Below are 14,801 nucleotides of genomic sequence, written 5' to 3'. Positions count from 1 at the left end.
GAGATGACACACACAAAATCTTCAGGGGAGGCTGATTTAGGGGCAGTTGACATAGGAGACAGGTAATCACAAACAGGTAAGCACTTTCTCACACGTGCAGGTTTTCTTGGCTCATTGTTTCCTCAGGTTGTTCTTATCACTCATTATGTTGCCCACAAGCAATTCCTGACATATTATACAATGGACCAGCTAAAGGGGTAGCTGCTCTTGCTGATCACCAAACTCATGGCAATCAAAGAAAACATACTTCACCTGATTACTGTGTAAGACAAAGGTCAGGTGAGTTTAACCAGGGATCCCAGCATGAAATCTGGTCTTCAGGCATGGCTTCAATAGGTTGTTCATCTGTTTCTTTAACATTCAGAAACTCTTGGGCGGAATAGGGGCTTATTTTTATTTTTTATAATTTCATGATCTTAATTTTCATGTATAATTTACCAAATGATTTCCAACAAAAGAGGAAAACATCTTAACCATTACATTTGTCAAGGTATGTCAACAAATATGACTATTTTTTTGAGTATCAGAGATCAAAGCCAGGTAAGGTAGCACATGCCTACAATCGCAGCTACTCGGGGGACTGATGTATGAGGATTCCAAGTTCAAAGTCAGACTGGGCAACTTAGAAAGACTCTGTCTCAAAATAAAATTTTAAAAAGGGCTGGGATGTAGCTCTCCATGGTAGAATACTTGCCTAGCATATGTGAGGCCTTGGGACAACCCCAGGACTGAGGGAAAAAAAGAATTACAGATCACTCTTAGAATAAATTCTAATACCTTTCATTTAAAGTCAAAGCTACTACATAAACAAAACATAACATTTTGCAACTTCTAAGCAGATTTGAAAATTGAGAACTTACAGTGGCAGGAGAAGCAACTTCTAAATCCATGGGTTCAAAAATAAGATTCATTTGTGGTGACATTTGAATAATCTCCCCACTCATCAGACATAACTTTTTGTTGTCATCCAGCACAGTGTTCATATTCTCAATCCATACTGCATCTACTGGTCCATCAAAAATTAACCATTTTCTATCTGGAGTCTATTGAATGTACATAAGGAATAAAAGGCAAAAATTTAATAAAGGAATAATTCAATAATGCTACTTCAAATTTTAAAAATAAAACTCAAAGAATTAATTTTACCATGAAAATATAAAGGTGCCCTTTGAAAAGTGCACAACGTGTGTGTGTGTATTCTATACATACATAAATGAAGAAGCCTATATATGTTATGAACAACATAGGAATATAACATTTTTTCATAAGATTCAATCTCTTCAATGTTTCTGAACTCAAACACATATATACACATATAAAATATATAAACACATATATGTATATATGCTTTAGAAAATATTAGAAGAAAAAATGTACTTGCCAGGGAAAACAGAATTTTCATTCAGATATGTCAGTTCTTAGAAACTTACAGATTGCTTTTGCTTTTAGCATAAATTCTACTAACATAACTTTATATAGACTAATTACTTTTGTTGCTAAGCCAAACTTTTTTCTCTCTCTCTTGAATGAATTCAGACATATACACATATATCCAAAAGCCTCTTGAGGTAAACTTTCTCATATAGGATAAGGTATTAAAATCAATATAACATTTCAAAGTCCAACAGTCATTTAATAAATATAAAAATATTGATAAATTTTCCAGAATATAATAAATGCTCAACAAATATGAAAGAGTATCCAGGCATTAGCTAGAGAGTGCAAAGACAGATTCTCCTTCCCAGATTCTATAATGCTGCCTCTTGGTGTATGCACATGAAGTCTTGGTTTGCCTTCAGCAAATGCTGAGTTCAAGTTGAAGTGATGAAGGATTTGAGTCTATCCTGACACATTCTCAGTCCCTGTGGCTAACTCATTAATCTAATGGATTAATGGACAATGGATGTTTCTCAGGCTCAAACTCAAATACCCATACTCAAAGGCTAGTTCTGGCCGTGTCCCAGGATGGAAGCAAAAGTCATACCTCAGTAACGACCTTGAATTAAAATTTCTCTTGAGCTGTGGGTTTCCCATGCCTGTTAACTCTCACTTGGGAAACTTCCCCTTGAGCTTCACACCATCTGAAAGACTTTGCTTTTCATTTGATTCTTCTTCTTAGAAGCTGTGTAACTTTGGGTAAACTACTTAAGCTTGCTGAAACTCAATATATATGGGACATAGCTTCCTGAAAAATGCAATGTAACTGAATCGAGATTGCTCATGACTATTTCTGTGCAAAGAATGTAATTGCATACATTACTTAGAGACTCCACATGCTATTCTGGGCCAGAGTGTGTTCCCCATGGCAAGAGAGGACCTACAAAGTGACATCAATGGTCTTAGACCACTGCCTGCTGCACCTGGTGCTTCATGATTACTTTTATCTTTGAAATTACTAGGAAAGCTTAATACTGAGCAGGATCTCTGCCTCAGGACAGTCAATCCTTATGCTACTCAAGGTCCAAGGTCTTTCTGCCAAAAGAGCAGAGCTGAGATTTCTGTTATTACACCGATTTGTGAGGCATGCATAGTTCACCAGATCCTTGTATGGTAAAAAGCACCAAATTTAGCACATATGATAGTCAGAGTAAAGAAAACAATGACTTGGTAAATAAATAGATGTCCCTTGTCTAGATTCCTTTTTCTTTAAACCACCAGCCTTAGCAAGCTGTTGCTCATATAATTACACTCTATAGATAACCTGCTAAAATCTGGCAACCAAGTTAACACTTACTGGTCTGTGGACTCTTCTAGATGGATTATCTAACTTGTGAAAGAGAATTACAAATACCTTGACTCTGTGTTTTTCTCCTGCCTTCTCTAACATCTCAGGACAAAGGCACTGGCATTTTTTTGCAGATGCTGACATTGTACTTCACAGAAACACTGAGACCATATAGTAATGTATCTTAAATAAATATCTAAGTATCTTAAGCTAGAAATAAAACTGTCTGAAATAACTGGAAAAAAATCAGAAATTAGTCAGAAGAAGATATTATGGCCTTTAAAAAATACATATACAAAAGTGTTAGTACTTACAGGTGAAGCAGCAAATGCTCTGAAACTGACAGCGAGGATTCCATCAGACCACTCATGGGACACTAAATCAAACTGTCCATACAGCTGACCCATGGTGACAGATTTAGGATTTAAAACAGTAATTTGAACCTTGTTTTCTTCCATTAGCCCCTTAATACAAAAAATCAATATTTATTTATTTTGAAGAATACTGTCTTATTCATAGAAAAATTCTAAGAAATCGACAAATAAACTTATCCGAGATGAGGAGTGAATTTAACAAGGTTTTAGTAAACAAGGTCAAGGTATAAAAATCAATTATACTATCTTTATAATGGCAATGAATTATTGAAATATAAAAATTTTAAGTCCCATTTGTAATAGTATTTAAAAGTTCAAAAATACATAGAAGGAAATTAGTAAATGTTGTACAAGATCTAAAACTACGAAACAGGAGTTAGTTGGTAAGTTTTTTTGTAAAGAGTTACATAATAAATATTACAGGCTTTCCAGGTTTCATATTTTCTTTTTCTTTTGTGTGTGTGTGTGTGTCTTAATAGATTAAAAAAAAAAACATTAACACCACTCCAAGTTTACTGACATTACAAAAATAAGCTTAGGGCAGAATTTAGCCCCTGGATTGTAACTTGCTGACTCTTACTACAAAGAGAAACTCTCTTGTTCTCTGAGAGAAAATAAAAAGATGTAAAGATACAGAAATATGTACTTCTTGTGGTGTGTAAAACTTTCTCTTATTATTAACATCTTACATTGGTGTGGTACAGTGTTAAAATTCATGAATTTATACTTACATATTATTATTTTTATTAATCCCATTTTTAAAATTTTTTGTTTTAATTACTTATACACAACAGTAGTATTCTATGCATTATTAACTAATGTCTTTAATTTTAAGATTTATTCTTTGTGTTGTATAATTCTATGGGTTTTAATATAACCATAATGTCTTTTAGCCACCATTATAGTATTATATAGAATAATTTCACTATCCTAAAATTCCCTGAGCTCCACTTATTTACAATAATTTTTTATATATGAAACAACATGGCAAGTTCAGTTTTACCCAATATAGCCAGAAGTTGGGACACAAACTACCAAATTTTGTGGAAACTACCAAGAGGATGCAGACCTACTAATCTTAAATGAGAAAACAAGCTCAAGTTCTTTGCTTTTTCCTCTGTGCCCAGGAAGTGTTTAACAATGTAACTTCCTAAATTCAGAACTATTTGAAAGTTCTATAATTTCTCATTTTAATTTAACATGTATTAACTATACAAATCAATGGGTTTCACTATGTCATTTCCATACACAAGTATATTGTGCTTTGGTCATGTCCACCCTTCTTTATACCTTTTTTAATAGCACTATCTATAGTAGCCAAAATATGGAGTCAGCCTATATGCTCATCAATAGATCAATGGTTAAAGAAAATATGATATACATATGCTTAATGTGGTATTAGCTGTGAAGAAGTAAATTATGTCATTTGCAGGAAAATGGATGGAAATGGACGATATCATGTTAAGCAAAATAAGCCAGACACAGAAAGACAAGTGTGCCATGTTTTCTTTCATATGTGGAAACAAACAAAAGACCTGAATGTAAAAGAGAGATATTATTAGGGAAGGGAACTGGAGGAGAGGGGAAAGAGGGGGCTAAAAAGGTTAGAAGAAAAGGTGGATATGATCAAAGCCATTGTATATGCATGTATGAAAATGTCACAATGAAATCCATTAAGTTGTACATTAATATACATTATTCATTACAATAATAAAAATCTGAAAAATAGGAATTTTGTATGCACAAGTGTATATGTCATATATATACACACATATATACTCCCTTTGTTAAATTAATTTCACCAGCAGCCCTATCAGAAGTTTTCATTACAAATCTAACTTTCTAGAAAATAAAAATTCTCTTAAAACAATTAAAGGAAAACCTTTATATTTTTCTGTTTTTTAGGCTCTTTTCTACAATTAACATGTATTATCTTACAATTAAAAAATAAACAAAAGTTTAAAAGGTAATTTTGTGGGGCTGGGGCTGGGCCTCAGAGGTAGTGCACTTGCCTGGCATGGGTGAGGCACTGGGTTCGATTCTCAGCACCAAATATTAATAAATAAAATAAAGGTCTATCAACAACCAAAAAAATAAAATAAAAAGCAAATTTGTGGCATACTCTTTATAGGATGAACTTCCTACTTGCTTCACTTTACTTTTCTAATTTTATTTTCTCTTTGACTCATTTTCCTCATGATTTTAAGCTGTATGTGGAGAGTGTCTTTTAAAATGATTTAAGCTTATTATAAGTAAATTAATGCATTAATAACACATACCTTCTCACATATGTCATTCAGTGCCCCAGCTAAGACACGGTATGCACTAGTTTTTCCTCCAAATGGTTCTCCAACAATCATAAAACCATGTCGTACAATCATCATTTCATATATTTGCAGAATCTTCTCAGAAAAGAAGTCAGTCATTTGTAAATTCATGGAGGCACAATTATCTTGAATAGCTGCCAGCAAATCATTATAATCTGGTTTTGGTAATTTCACCCCAGGAAACAAATCTGAAGTAATTCCCTGGTGACAGATGATTTGGAAAATTTATATTTTAGACATTTATATTAAATATACATAAGTAAATCATGTATATTAGTTAAAATATGAATATAATACATATTTAGTTTAGTGGAAAAAGATCTTTTAAGTAAAAATAGTTCAAAGTTGCGTGTTTTCTTCTAAAAATTTTATATCTTTAGGTTTTATATATTTTTTAGTTGTTGATGGACCTTTTTTTATTCATTTATTTATATGTGGTGCTGAGAATTGAACCCAGTGCCTAACACATGTGAAACAAGCACCCTATTACTGAGCCACAACCCCAGCCCAAGGTTTATATTTAGTTTTACAATGTTTTAAAGTAGAAAGTTGAAGGACTCATACTATGTGATTTTGAAGTTTATTATGAAGACTGCCATATTGGTAAAAAGTAATAAATATACCAATAGAACAGAAAAAGAAGTCCAGAAATAGATTCACACATACATAAACAACTGATTCTCAACAAAGATACAAAGGCAATTCATTAGAGAAGAATCTTTTCAACAAAGGGTATGAGAACAACTAGTTATGTCAAAAAAATTAACTTTAATCCATATCTCATACATATATAAAATTAGTTCAGAAGTATTTTACAGAATGCATTGTGTAGGCATCACTTATTCTCTTGAAGTTGTAGATTGAGAAGTGTCCTCCCCAAATTTCAGGTTCACTGAGAACCTCAAAATGTGACCTTATGTGAAAATAGGGTCTTGCAGACAAAAATAGTTAGGATTATATCATACTGGCTTAGGGAATCCCCTAAATCCAGTGAGTGGCATCTACATGAGAGAAAGGAGAGAGGTTCAGATGTGGGGAAGAAAGTCATGTAAATATAGAGGTAGAGCCTAGAGGGAAGCAGTCACAAGCCAGGAAACATGAAGGGTTACAGGGGGCTGCCAGAGGCAAGGAAGAGCTCTTCTCTGAGCCTTCAACAGGAGCATGGCCTCCCAACACCTTGATTTCAGATCTAGCCTTCGAATCTTCAAGAGAATAAGTGATGCCTTATGCTTCAAGTTTGTGTTTGGTTGTTTGTCATGGAAACCCTGGGAAATGAATACAATCACATAATGTATGCTTAGAAAGAATTACAGTTTTATGTTGTATATATTCATAGATAGTTTTAATTACAAGGTCTAAGAAACTTATTTTTTATAAACTGGTAAGGTTATTTTATCACAACTCATGTGAGAAATATGACTATTCTTTTTACTTTGAAGGTAAAATTGAAATTTCAGTGGTGTTTAATGCGAAAGCATATACACTATGCTATTTATGAGATACCAGTTTAATTGCCCCTACATTTATTTAGATACTATTATGAAAAAAAATTCATCCCAGTTCATCAGAGCAATAAATTTCCTTGGGGGAAAAATGACAACACAGCAAAGTGTTAAGAGTGCACTGCAGCCTGACTGTGGTTAGAATCCCTGTTCCTCAAGTACTTGCCATAAATACAAGTTACTTATCATCACTGTGCCTCAGTTACATCACCTATACAACAGGGCTCATGATAGCACTTGCCCTCTTGAGTCACTGTAGCATTAAAATAATTACACTTTGTAAAGCACTTAAAATAGTACCTGGTTCAGGCTGGGACTATACTCAGTGGTAGAGTACATACGAGCATGTGGGAGGCCTAGGCTTTATTCTCAGCATCACACGCACATATATACACAAATAGTACCTGCTCTATATTAGGGCCATAGTGTTTGCTAAATAAAAAGATAGAAATCTTTTCACATTGTTCAGCTGGTTATACATCACCTGAAAAAAGCAGAATCTTTTTGGTATTCAGTACCTTCCAACCCAAACTCCTCATGTTCCTGCCAGTTATAGAATTGGGAATGTATGGAGGTGTCCTTCTGCTTGTCACTATGAGATAAGTCTATAGAGATCTGAGGGGTAATGTCTTGCAGTGCTTGGGACAGTAGTGCACAACAAGAAATTGTCCCCGTTGGAAATGTCAAGTGTGTTCCATTTGAGAAACGTGCTTAATACATGTTTCCCGAACGAATGAACAATAGCATAAGAATACACTTAGTGAGGTGTTGTTTCCACATTCTGAAAATAAATATATCTTTGTTCTTGGAAAATCTGTACAATGCACCAGTACCAAGGAAACTGAGGAAGAACTTAAGGAAGGAAATTTGAAATATTTTCTTATTGATTTGTTTCATAAAATATTTGTACCACCAACTCTAAATACTAAGGAAAGCTCCTCTCAGAAAATTTTGAAACATAATGCCATGCATAGCTAATGACACTGGGCCCCACGAGTGGCAGCATCTCTTCTCCCCTTCTCCATGAAAGCCATAGTATCTTCAGTCTTTACATGCTGAAAGCTAAATGTCTGTCCTGCAAGTAGTGCAAGACAGGACATCTAACTTATAAGCAGCCCACTGCTCCCTTGATTATTCTACCAGAAATGGGGAAGAGAAAAAGGATGACACCAAACAATATTAGGGAAATATAACCTTATCTTTAATCATCTAATACTTCCTCCTCTCAGTTGCTCATCATTTGATCTTAAAATATAGGATGATTATCAAACTTGGTTCTTATTTAAAATAATCTGGAAAAAAATTCATAAAAGTCATCTCATTCTTTTAAAAAATTAAGCTTATTTGTTTTATTTCTTCAGTCACTGAATGAATATTTACTGAGTGTCTATTCTGTGCTTAGAATTCAGTGATGTATTAGGCAAATTACTCTTCTTCACAGAGTCTGAGCCTACATTCTTGTGGAATTTATAAGGAAACATTTTTAAAATTTTGCTTGCTCATTATATTCTGTTGTGGAAAAAAAGTACTATTTAAAAAAAAATATCAAGTTGCTGAAAGTTGTCCAAAGCAACAAAGCTAGTGAAAATATCTCAAGTAAAATAAGGAATGATCTACATTTCTCTATAACATGTCATTGTATTTTATAGTGGAATTTTCTTCCAAGGACTTTACAAATTTAGACTTTTGATAAATAGTACATTATTATAAGAGTTTTGACACATAGGAATAATAATTGTTCTTACCTCAAAGAGTGGTAAATCATGGGACAAAAATTTGGGCAGATTTACATCAATAATAGATCTAAGCAGCAAAATTTCTTCATTTTCATTTGGATATTTCAGCTAAAAGAAAAGATATTTATGAAGATATCTGCATCTGCTAAATACACCCTTTTGGTGTTCATACACATGCAAATACACAGGCCCTATGTACAATTTAAGCAAATGCAAAAAGGTTACTTTCATTTGTTTTGATATTGTTGGATTAATTATGTATGCCAACATTTCTGTTTGTTAAATGTTTTACTAGTGTATTTAAAAAACCTAGGTTTAACTAGATTTTCAGACATACTAGGTAAAAAGCCATTGGCCATGAATTCAATATAATTCTGCAGTCACCATTACCTATATATTAGGTAGAGCTCACTTTTAAGACAGGCAGTAGGTGAAAATCACTACAAGTGGGCATTTTGGAAAAAAAGTAATGTATTTAAATTTAAAACATATAAATACCCAATCATTTCTCGTATTTTGATGCCAGGATGTTTTTTCTGAATTTAGAGTTCTGCATCCTTTTAAAAAATGTTTTTTTAGTTATACATGACAATAGAATATATTTTGACATCATACATAACATGAAGTATAACTTTCCATTCTTATGTTTATACTATGATGTGGAGTTATACATTGTATATTAATATATGAACATAAGAAAGTTATTTCCAATTAATTCTATTTTTGTATTCCCATGTCCTCTTCCTTCCCCTCATTCCTTTCATCCAATCTGGTGAACCTCCACTCCTCCCTCCCTCCCACCTATTGTGAGTCAGCATCTGCATATAAGAGAACATTTGGCCTTTGGTTTTTTTGGAACTGTCTTATTTCACTTAGCATGATAGCCTTCAGTTCCATCCATTTACCAGCAAATGCTATATTTTCATTCTTCTTTAGGGCTGAGTAATATTACATTGTGGATGTGTATCACATTTTCTTTATCCATTCATCTATTGAAGGGCACTAGGTTGGTTCCGTAGCTTAGCTATTGTGAATAGAGCTGCTATGAATATTGATGTGGTCACATCACTATTGTATGTTGATTTTTAAGTCCTTTGGGTATATGCTGAGGAGTAGGATAACTGGGTCAAATGGTGGTTCCATTCCAAGTTTTCTAGGAATCTTCATACTGCTTTCCAGAGTGGTTGCACCAATTTTGCAGTCCTACCAGCAATGTATAAGTACACCTTTTTCCCCACATTCTCACCAACATTTATTTTTATTGTATTCTTGTTAACTGCCATTCTGACTAGAGTGGCATGAAATCTTAGTGTTGTTTTAATTTGTATTTCTCTAATTGCTAGTGACGTTGAACATTTTTTCATATATTTGTGACCATTTGCATTTCTTCTTCTGTGAAGTGTCTTTTCAGTTCCTTTGCCCATTTAACGATTGGGTTATTCTTTTTTTTCCCTTTGTATTTTTTGAGTTCTTTATATATTATAGAGATTAATGTCCTATCTGAGGTCTGCACCCTTTTTTATTTATTGCAAAAAAATTGTATCAGTAGAGTATCATCTATTCCATTCAATTTTGTCATTCATTTTTTTGAAGGGGATAATGGTCTTCAAAGATACTTACTTGTATAACAATTTAAGTGTGTCATCCTTATAAATTTCCAAGCCCTTCAGTTTTACAATTTTTTCTCATCCACATCCAATTTAAAGTCAATCTTTTTTAGCATTTCACCTTTACTGAATCTTTCTTAAACAATAATCTCAGCTTTCATAGAAAGGAAACTTTTCTTCTTTTCATGTTTATATATATCATTGGTTTCTCCACCATGCAATTAAATGACATAATAATAGTAATATGTTCCAATTGGCTTTAAAGATACAAAGCCAACAAACCGACTCTGGGTAAGGAATGAGGTAAGCTTTTCTGACAGAAGTGGAAGTGGGAGGGCAGAGAAGTGCAATGCTGCTAGCTGTAGCTCACTGTGCCACATATGTCAGCCCATAGAGAACGTGGAGATGGCTGGGTAAGGTACTCAGTTGAGGGTGTTTAAGAAAATTTACATTTACTCCAAACCATCTACCCAAAGTTAACTAAGAATCTGACTGAACTCTGAACGTGTTACTCATGCCTATGATAGCACTCACATAATTAATAGAAATCTAACTCCAGAATTATTTATTCCCAACTCTGATACCATCTCACTCCAAAATTTCTCTGGCCATCATGCTTTTCTTTCTAGAACCCTCTCCTTTTTCTCTAAAATCTTTATACCAAATAAATGCCTTGTTCTTACTACAGTGGCTTCAATCTTACAAAGTCAAGGCTGTCTGGCTGTCAGGTTCAGCCACCTCTGAATCTCTAGAGCTCCTATTGCCAAAACAAATCCTGGCCATCGGGGTTTTGTCTTTGCTCAATCTAACCACAAATAAATTATGAAGTGTCAGAAGCCTGTTTTGTTATTTGAGAGACTATTATTTTGAAGCAAATGTTTATTTAACTTGTCTCTTTATATAATAGAAACAAACTTCAAAATATTCAAGCCAAAACATTCAACAATTCTAAATTAGCTTCTACAAAGAATGATAGGATTCATTTTCAGGATTCATTTGCAGCCTAACTCTAATAGCTCAATTCCACAGTCAAGATTTCAGTGATGATACACACTAACAATGCATTATCTCTCCTATTATCTGACCGGATTGTAATACTGACATGCCAGGTTAATACAAATTGTTGCTCCTAGGCACTTTTGTTTATTGCAAAAAAACAAAGACTTGAAGTTATGTTAGGCTAATGTGAAATGGAATATCACCACTATATATCAGCATTCTCAATAACATTATTATAGAAGATAAAATGCATGCCATTGCTCTTAATCACATAGGATAGATTTTATTTATTTATTTATTTATTTATTTTTTAATTTTTTTTATTGGTTGTTAAAAACATTATAAAGCTCTTGACATATCATATTTCATACATTGGATTCAAGTTGGTTATGAACTCTCAATTTTACCCCAAATACAGATTGCAGAATCACATCGGTTACACATCCACATTTTTACATAATGCCCTATTAGTAACTGTTGTATTCTGCTACCTTTCCTATCCTCTACCATCCCCCCTCCCTCCCCTCCCATCTTCTCTCTCTACCCCATCCACTGTAATTCATATCTCTCCTTGTTTATTTTCCCATTCCCCTCACAACCTCTTATATGTAATTTTGTATAACAATGAGGGTCTCCCTCCATTACCATGCAAATTCCCTTTTCTCTCCCTTTCCATCCCACCTCATCTATCTGTTTAATGTTAATCTTTTCTTCCTGCTCTTCCTCCCTGCTCTGTTCTTAGTTGCTCTCATTATATCAAAGAAGACATTTGGTATTTGTTTTTTAGGGATTGGCTAGCTTCACTAAGCATAATCTGCTCTAGTGCCATCCATTTCCCTGCAAATTCTATGATTTTGTCATTTTTTAGTGCTGCGTAATACTCCATGGTGTATAAATGCCACCTTTTTTTTATCCATTCATCTATTGAAGGGCATCTGGGTTGGTTCCACAGTCTAGCAATTGTGAATTGTGCTGCTATGAACATCGATGTAGCAGTATCCCTGTAGTACGCTCTTTTAAGGTCTTCAGGGAAAAGTCCAAGAAGGGCAATAGCTGGGTCAAATGGTGGTTCCATTCCCAGCTTTCCCAGGAATCTCCATACTGCTTTCCAGATTGGCCGCACCAGTTTGCAGTCCCACCAGCAATGTACAAGAGTACCCTTTTCCCCACATCCTCTCCAGCACTTGTAGTTGTTTGACTTCATAGTGGCTGCCAATCTTACTGGAGTGAGATGGTATCTTAGGGTGGTTTTGATTTGCATTTCTCTGACTGCTAGAGATGGTGAGCATTTTTTCATGTACTTGTTGATTGATTGTATGTCCTCCTCTGAGAAGTGTCTGTTCAGGTCTTTGGCCCATTTGTTGATTGGGTTATTTGTTTTCTTATTGTTTAATTTTTTGAGTTCTTTGTATACTCTGGATATTAGGGCTCTATCTGAAGTGTGAGGAGGAAAAATTTGTTCCCATGATGTAGGCTCCCTATTTACCTCTTTTATTGTTTCTCTTGCTGAGAGAAAACTTTTCAGTTTAAGTAAGTCCCATTTGTTGATTTTTGTTATCAACTAATCGGATACAAAGGCACATCAAAAAAATTGTGCACCATGATCAAGTAGGATTCATCCCTGGGATGCAAGGATGGTTCAATATACGGAAATCAATAAATGTTATTCACCACATCAATAGACTTAAAAATAAGAACCATATGATCATCTCAATAGACGCAGAAAAAGCATTTGACAAAGTACAGCATCCCTTTATGTTCAAAACATTAGAAAAACTAGGGATAACAGGAACTTACCTCGACATTGTAAAAGCTATCTATGCTAAGCCTCAGGCTAGCATCATTCTCAATGGAGAAAAATTGAAGGCATTCCCCCTAAAATCTGGAACAAGACAGGGATGCCCTCTATCACCACTTCTATTCAATATAGTTCTCGAAACACTGGCCAGAGCAATTAGACAGACGAAAGAAATTAAAGGCATAAAAATAGGAAAGGAAGAACTTAAATTATCACTATTTGCAGATGACATGATTCTATACCTAGAAGACCCAAAAGGGTCTACAAAAAAACTACTAGAACTAATAAATGAATTCAGCAAAGTGGCAGGATATAAAATCAACACGCATAAATCAAAGGCATTTCTGTATATCAGCGACAAAACTTCTGAAACGGAAATGAGGAAAAACACTCCATTCACAATAGCCTCAAAAAAAATAAAATACTTGGGAATCAACCTAACAAAAGAGGTGAAAGATTTATATAATGAAAACTACAAAACCCTAAAAAGAGAAGTAGAAGAAGATCTTAGAAGATGGAAAAATATACCCTGTTCATGGATAGGCAGAACTAACATCATCAAAATGGCGATATTACCAAAAGTTCTCTATAGGTTTAATGCAATGCCAATCAAAATCCCAACGGCATTTCTTGTAGAAATGGATAAAGCAATCATGAAATTCATATGGAAGAATAAAAGACCCAGAATAGCAAAAGCAATTCTAAGTAGGAAGTGCGAATCAGGCGGTATAGCGATACCAGACTTAAAACTATATTACAGAGCAATAGTAACAAAAACAGCATGGTACTGGTACCAAAACAGGAGGGTGGACCAATGGTACAGAATAGAGGACACAGAGACTAATCCACAAAGCTACAACTATCTTATATTTGATAAAGGAGCTAAAAGCATGCAATGGAGGGAGGATAGTATCTTCAACAAATGGTGCTGGGAAAACTGGAAATCCATATGCAACAAAATGAAACTGAATCCCCTCCTCTCGCCATGCACAAAAGTTAACTCAAAGTGGATCAAGGAGCTAGATATCAAATCAGAGACTCTGCGTCTGATAGAAGAAAAAGTTGGCTCCGATCTACATATTGTAGGGTCGGGCTCCAAATTCCTTAATAGGACACCCATAGCATAGGATAGATTTTAAAATCTGTATCTTTTTCAAATCATGAACAGGAAAATTCTGTAAACTCCAAGGTCACATTGCATATTTTGCTCCTAACTATAGCTCTATCTTGCCTTCCTAAAGAACTAATGTACATTTATATTTCACAATCCCACAAAATACTTCTAATCAAGTCTTAAAGTATTTGGGTTTTTCATATATATATACATGTGTATCTGTGTATATATATTTGTGTGTGTTATTTAGGCCATTTTTAAGTACAAACATTTTATTGCAAATTGATCACCACTAGTCCACAGTTGCTACAATTGGTAATTATATTAAGTGAAGGTGTTTAGGACCTTTTACATATATTTATTAATTATACATTATTTCCTTTAAAGGGGTATATGTTTTATAGACTGAAAGTCTTCAAAATATTTCTCAGCATCAAGCAATATTATTCCTTGTAGTACCCAGTTTCATATATCTAAAATTATGAAATAGAACTCAAATCCCTAAGAGTATACATTCTTAGATTTTAGAAATTATTATAAAATTATTATAAAAATTTATTTTTCATGTTTACAGAATAACAAATTATTTTAGTACAATAGTTAATTTTTCAGTTAACTC

General features: G+C 34.0%; 1 protein-coding gene across 1 annotated transcript in view; it reads right to left on the bottom strand.

Moving 5' to 3' along the window:
- Dnah7 (dynein axonemal heavy chain 7) overlaps positions 1-14,801 on the bottom strand; it is a 323,134-nt gene that overhangs the window by 148,155 nt on the left and 160,178 nt on the right. Inside the window, exons 29-32 of the mRNA XM_071619296.1 lie at positions 8,674-8,772; positions 5,379-5,627; positions 3,040-3,189; positions 861-1,043 (exon numbers count right to left, since the gene is read on the bottom strand). Of these exons, the coding sequence (XP_071475397.1) occupies positions 861-1,043; positions 3,040-3,189; positions 5,379-5,627; positions 8,674-8,772 (681 nt within the window). The remainder of the gene's footprint in view (positions 1-860; positions 1,044-3,039; positions 3,190-5,378; positions 5,628-8,673; positions 8,773-14,801) is intronic.

The sequence above is a fragment of the Marmota flaviventris genome, chromosome 11 (genome assembly GCF_047511675.1).
Source record: "Marmota flaviventris isolate mMarFla1 chromosome 11, mMarFla1.hap1, whole genome shotgun sequence".
In the NCBI taxonomy this organism is placed as follows: domain Eukaryota; kingdom Metazoa; phylum Chordata; class Mammalia; order Rodentia; family Sciuridae; genus Marmota; species Marmota flaviventris.
The sequence above is the reverse complement of the archived record's forward strand: the minus strand, read 5'-3'. Positions and strand labels throughout refer to the sequence as shown.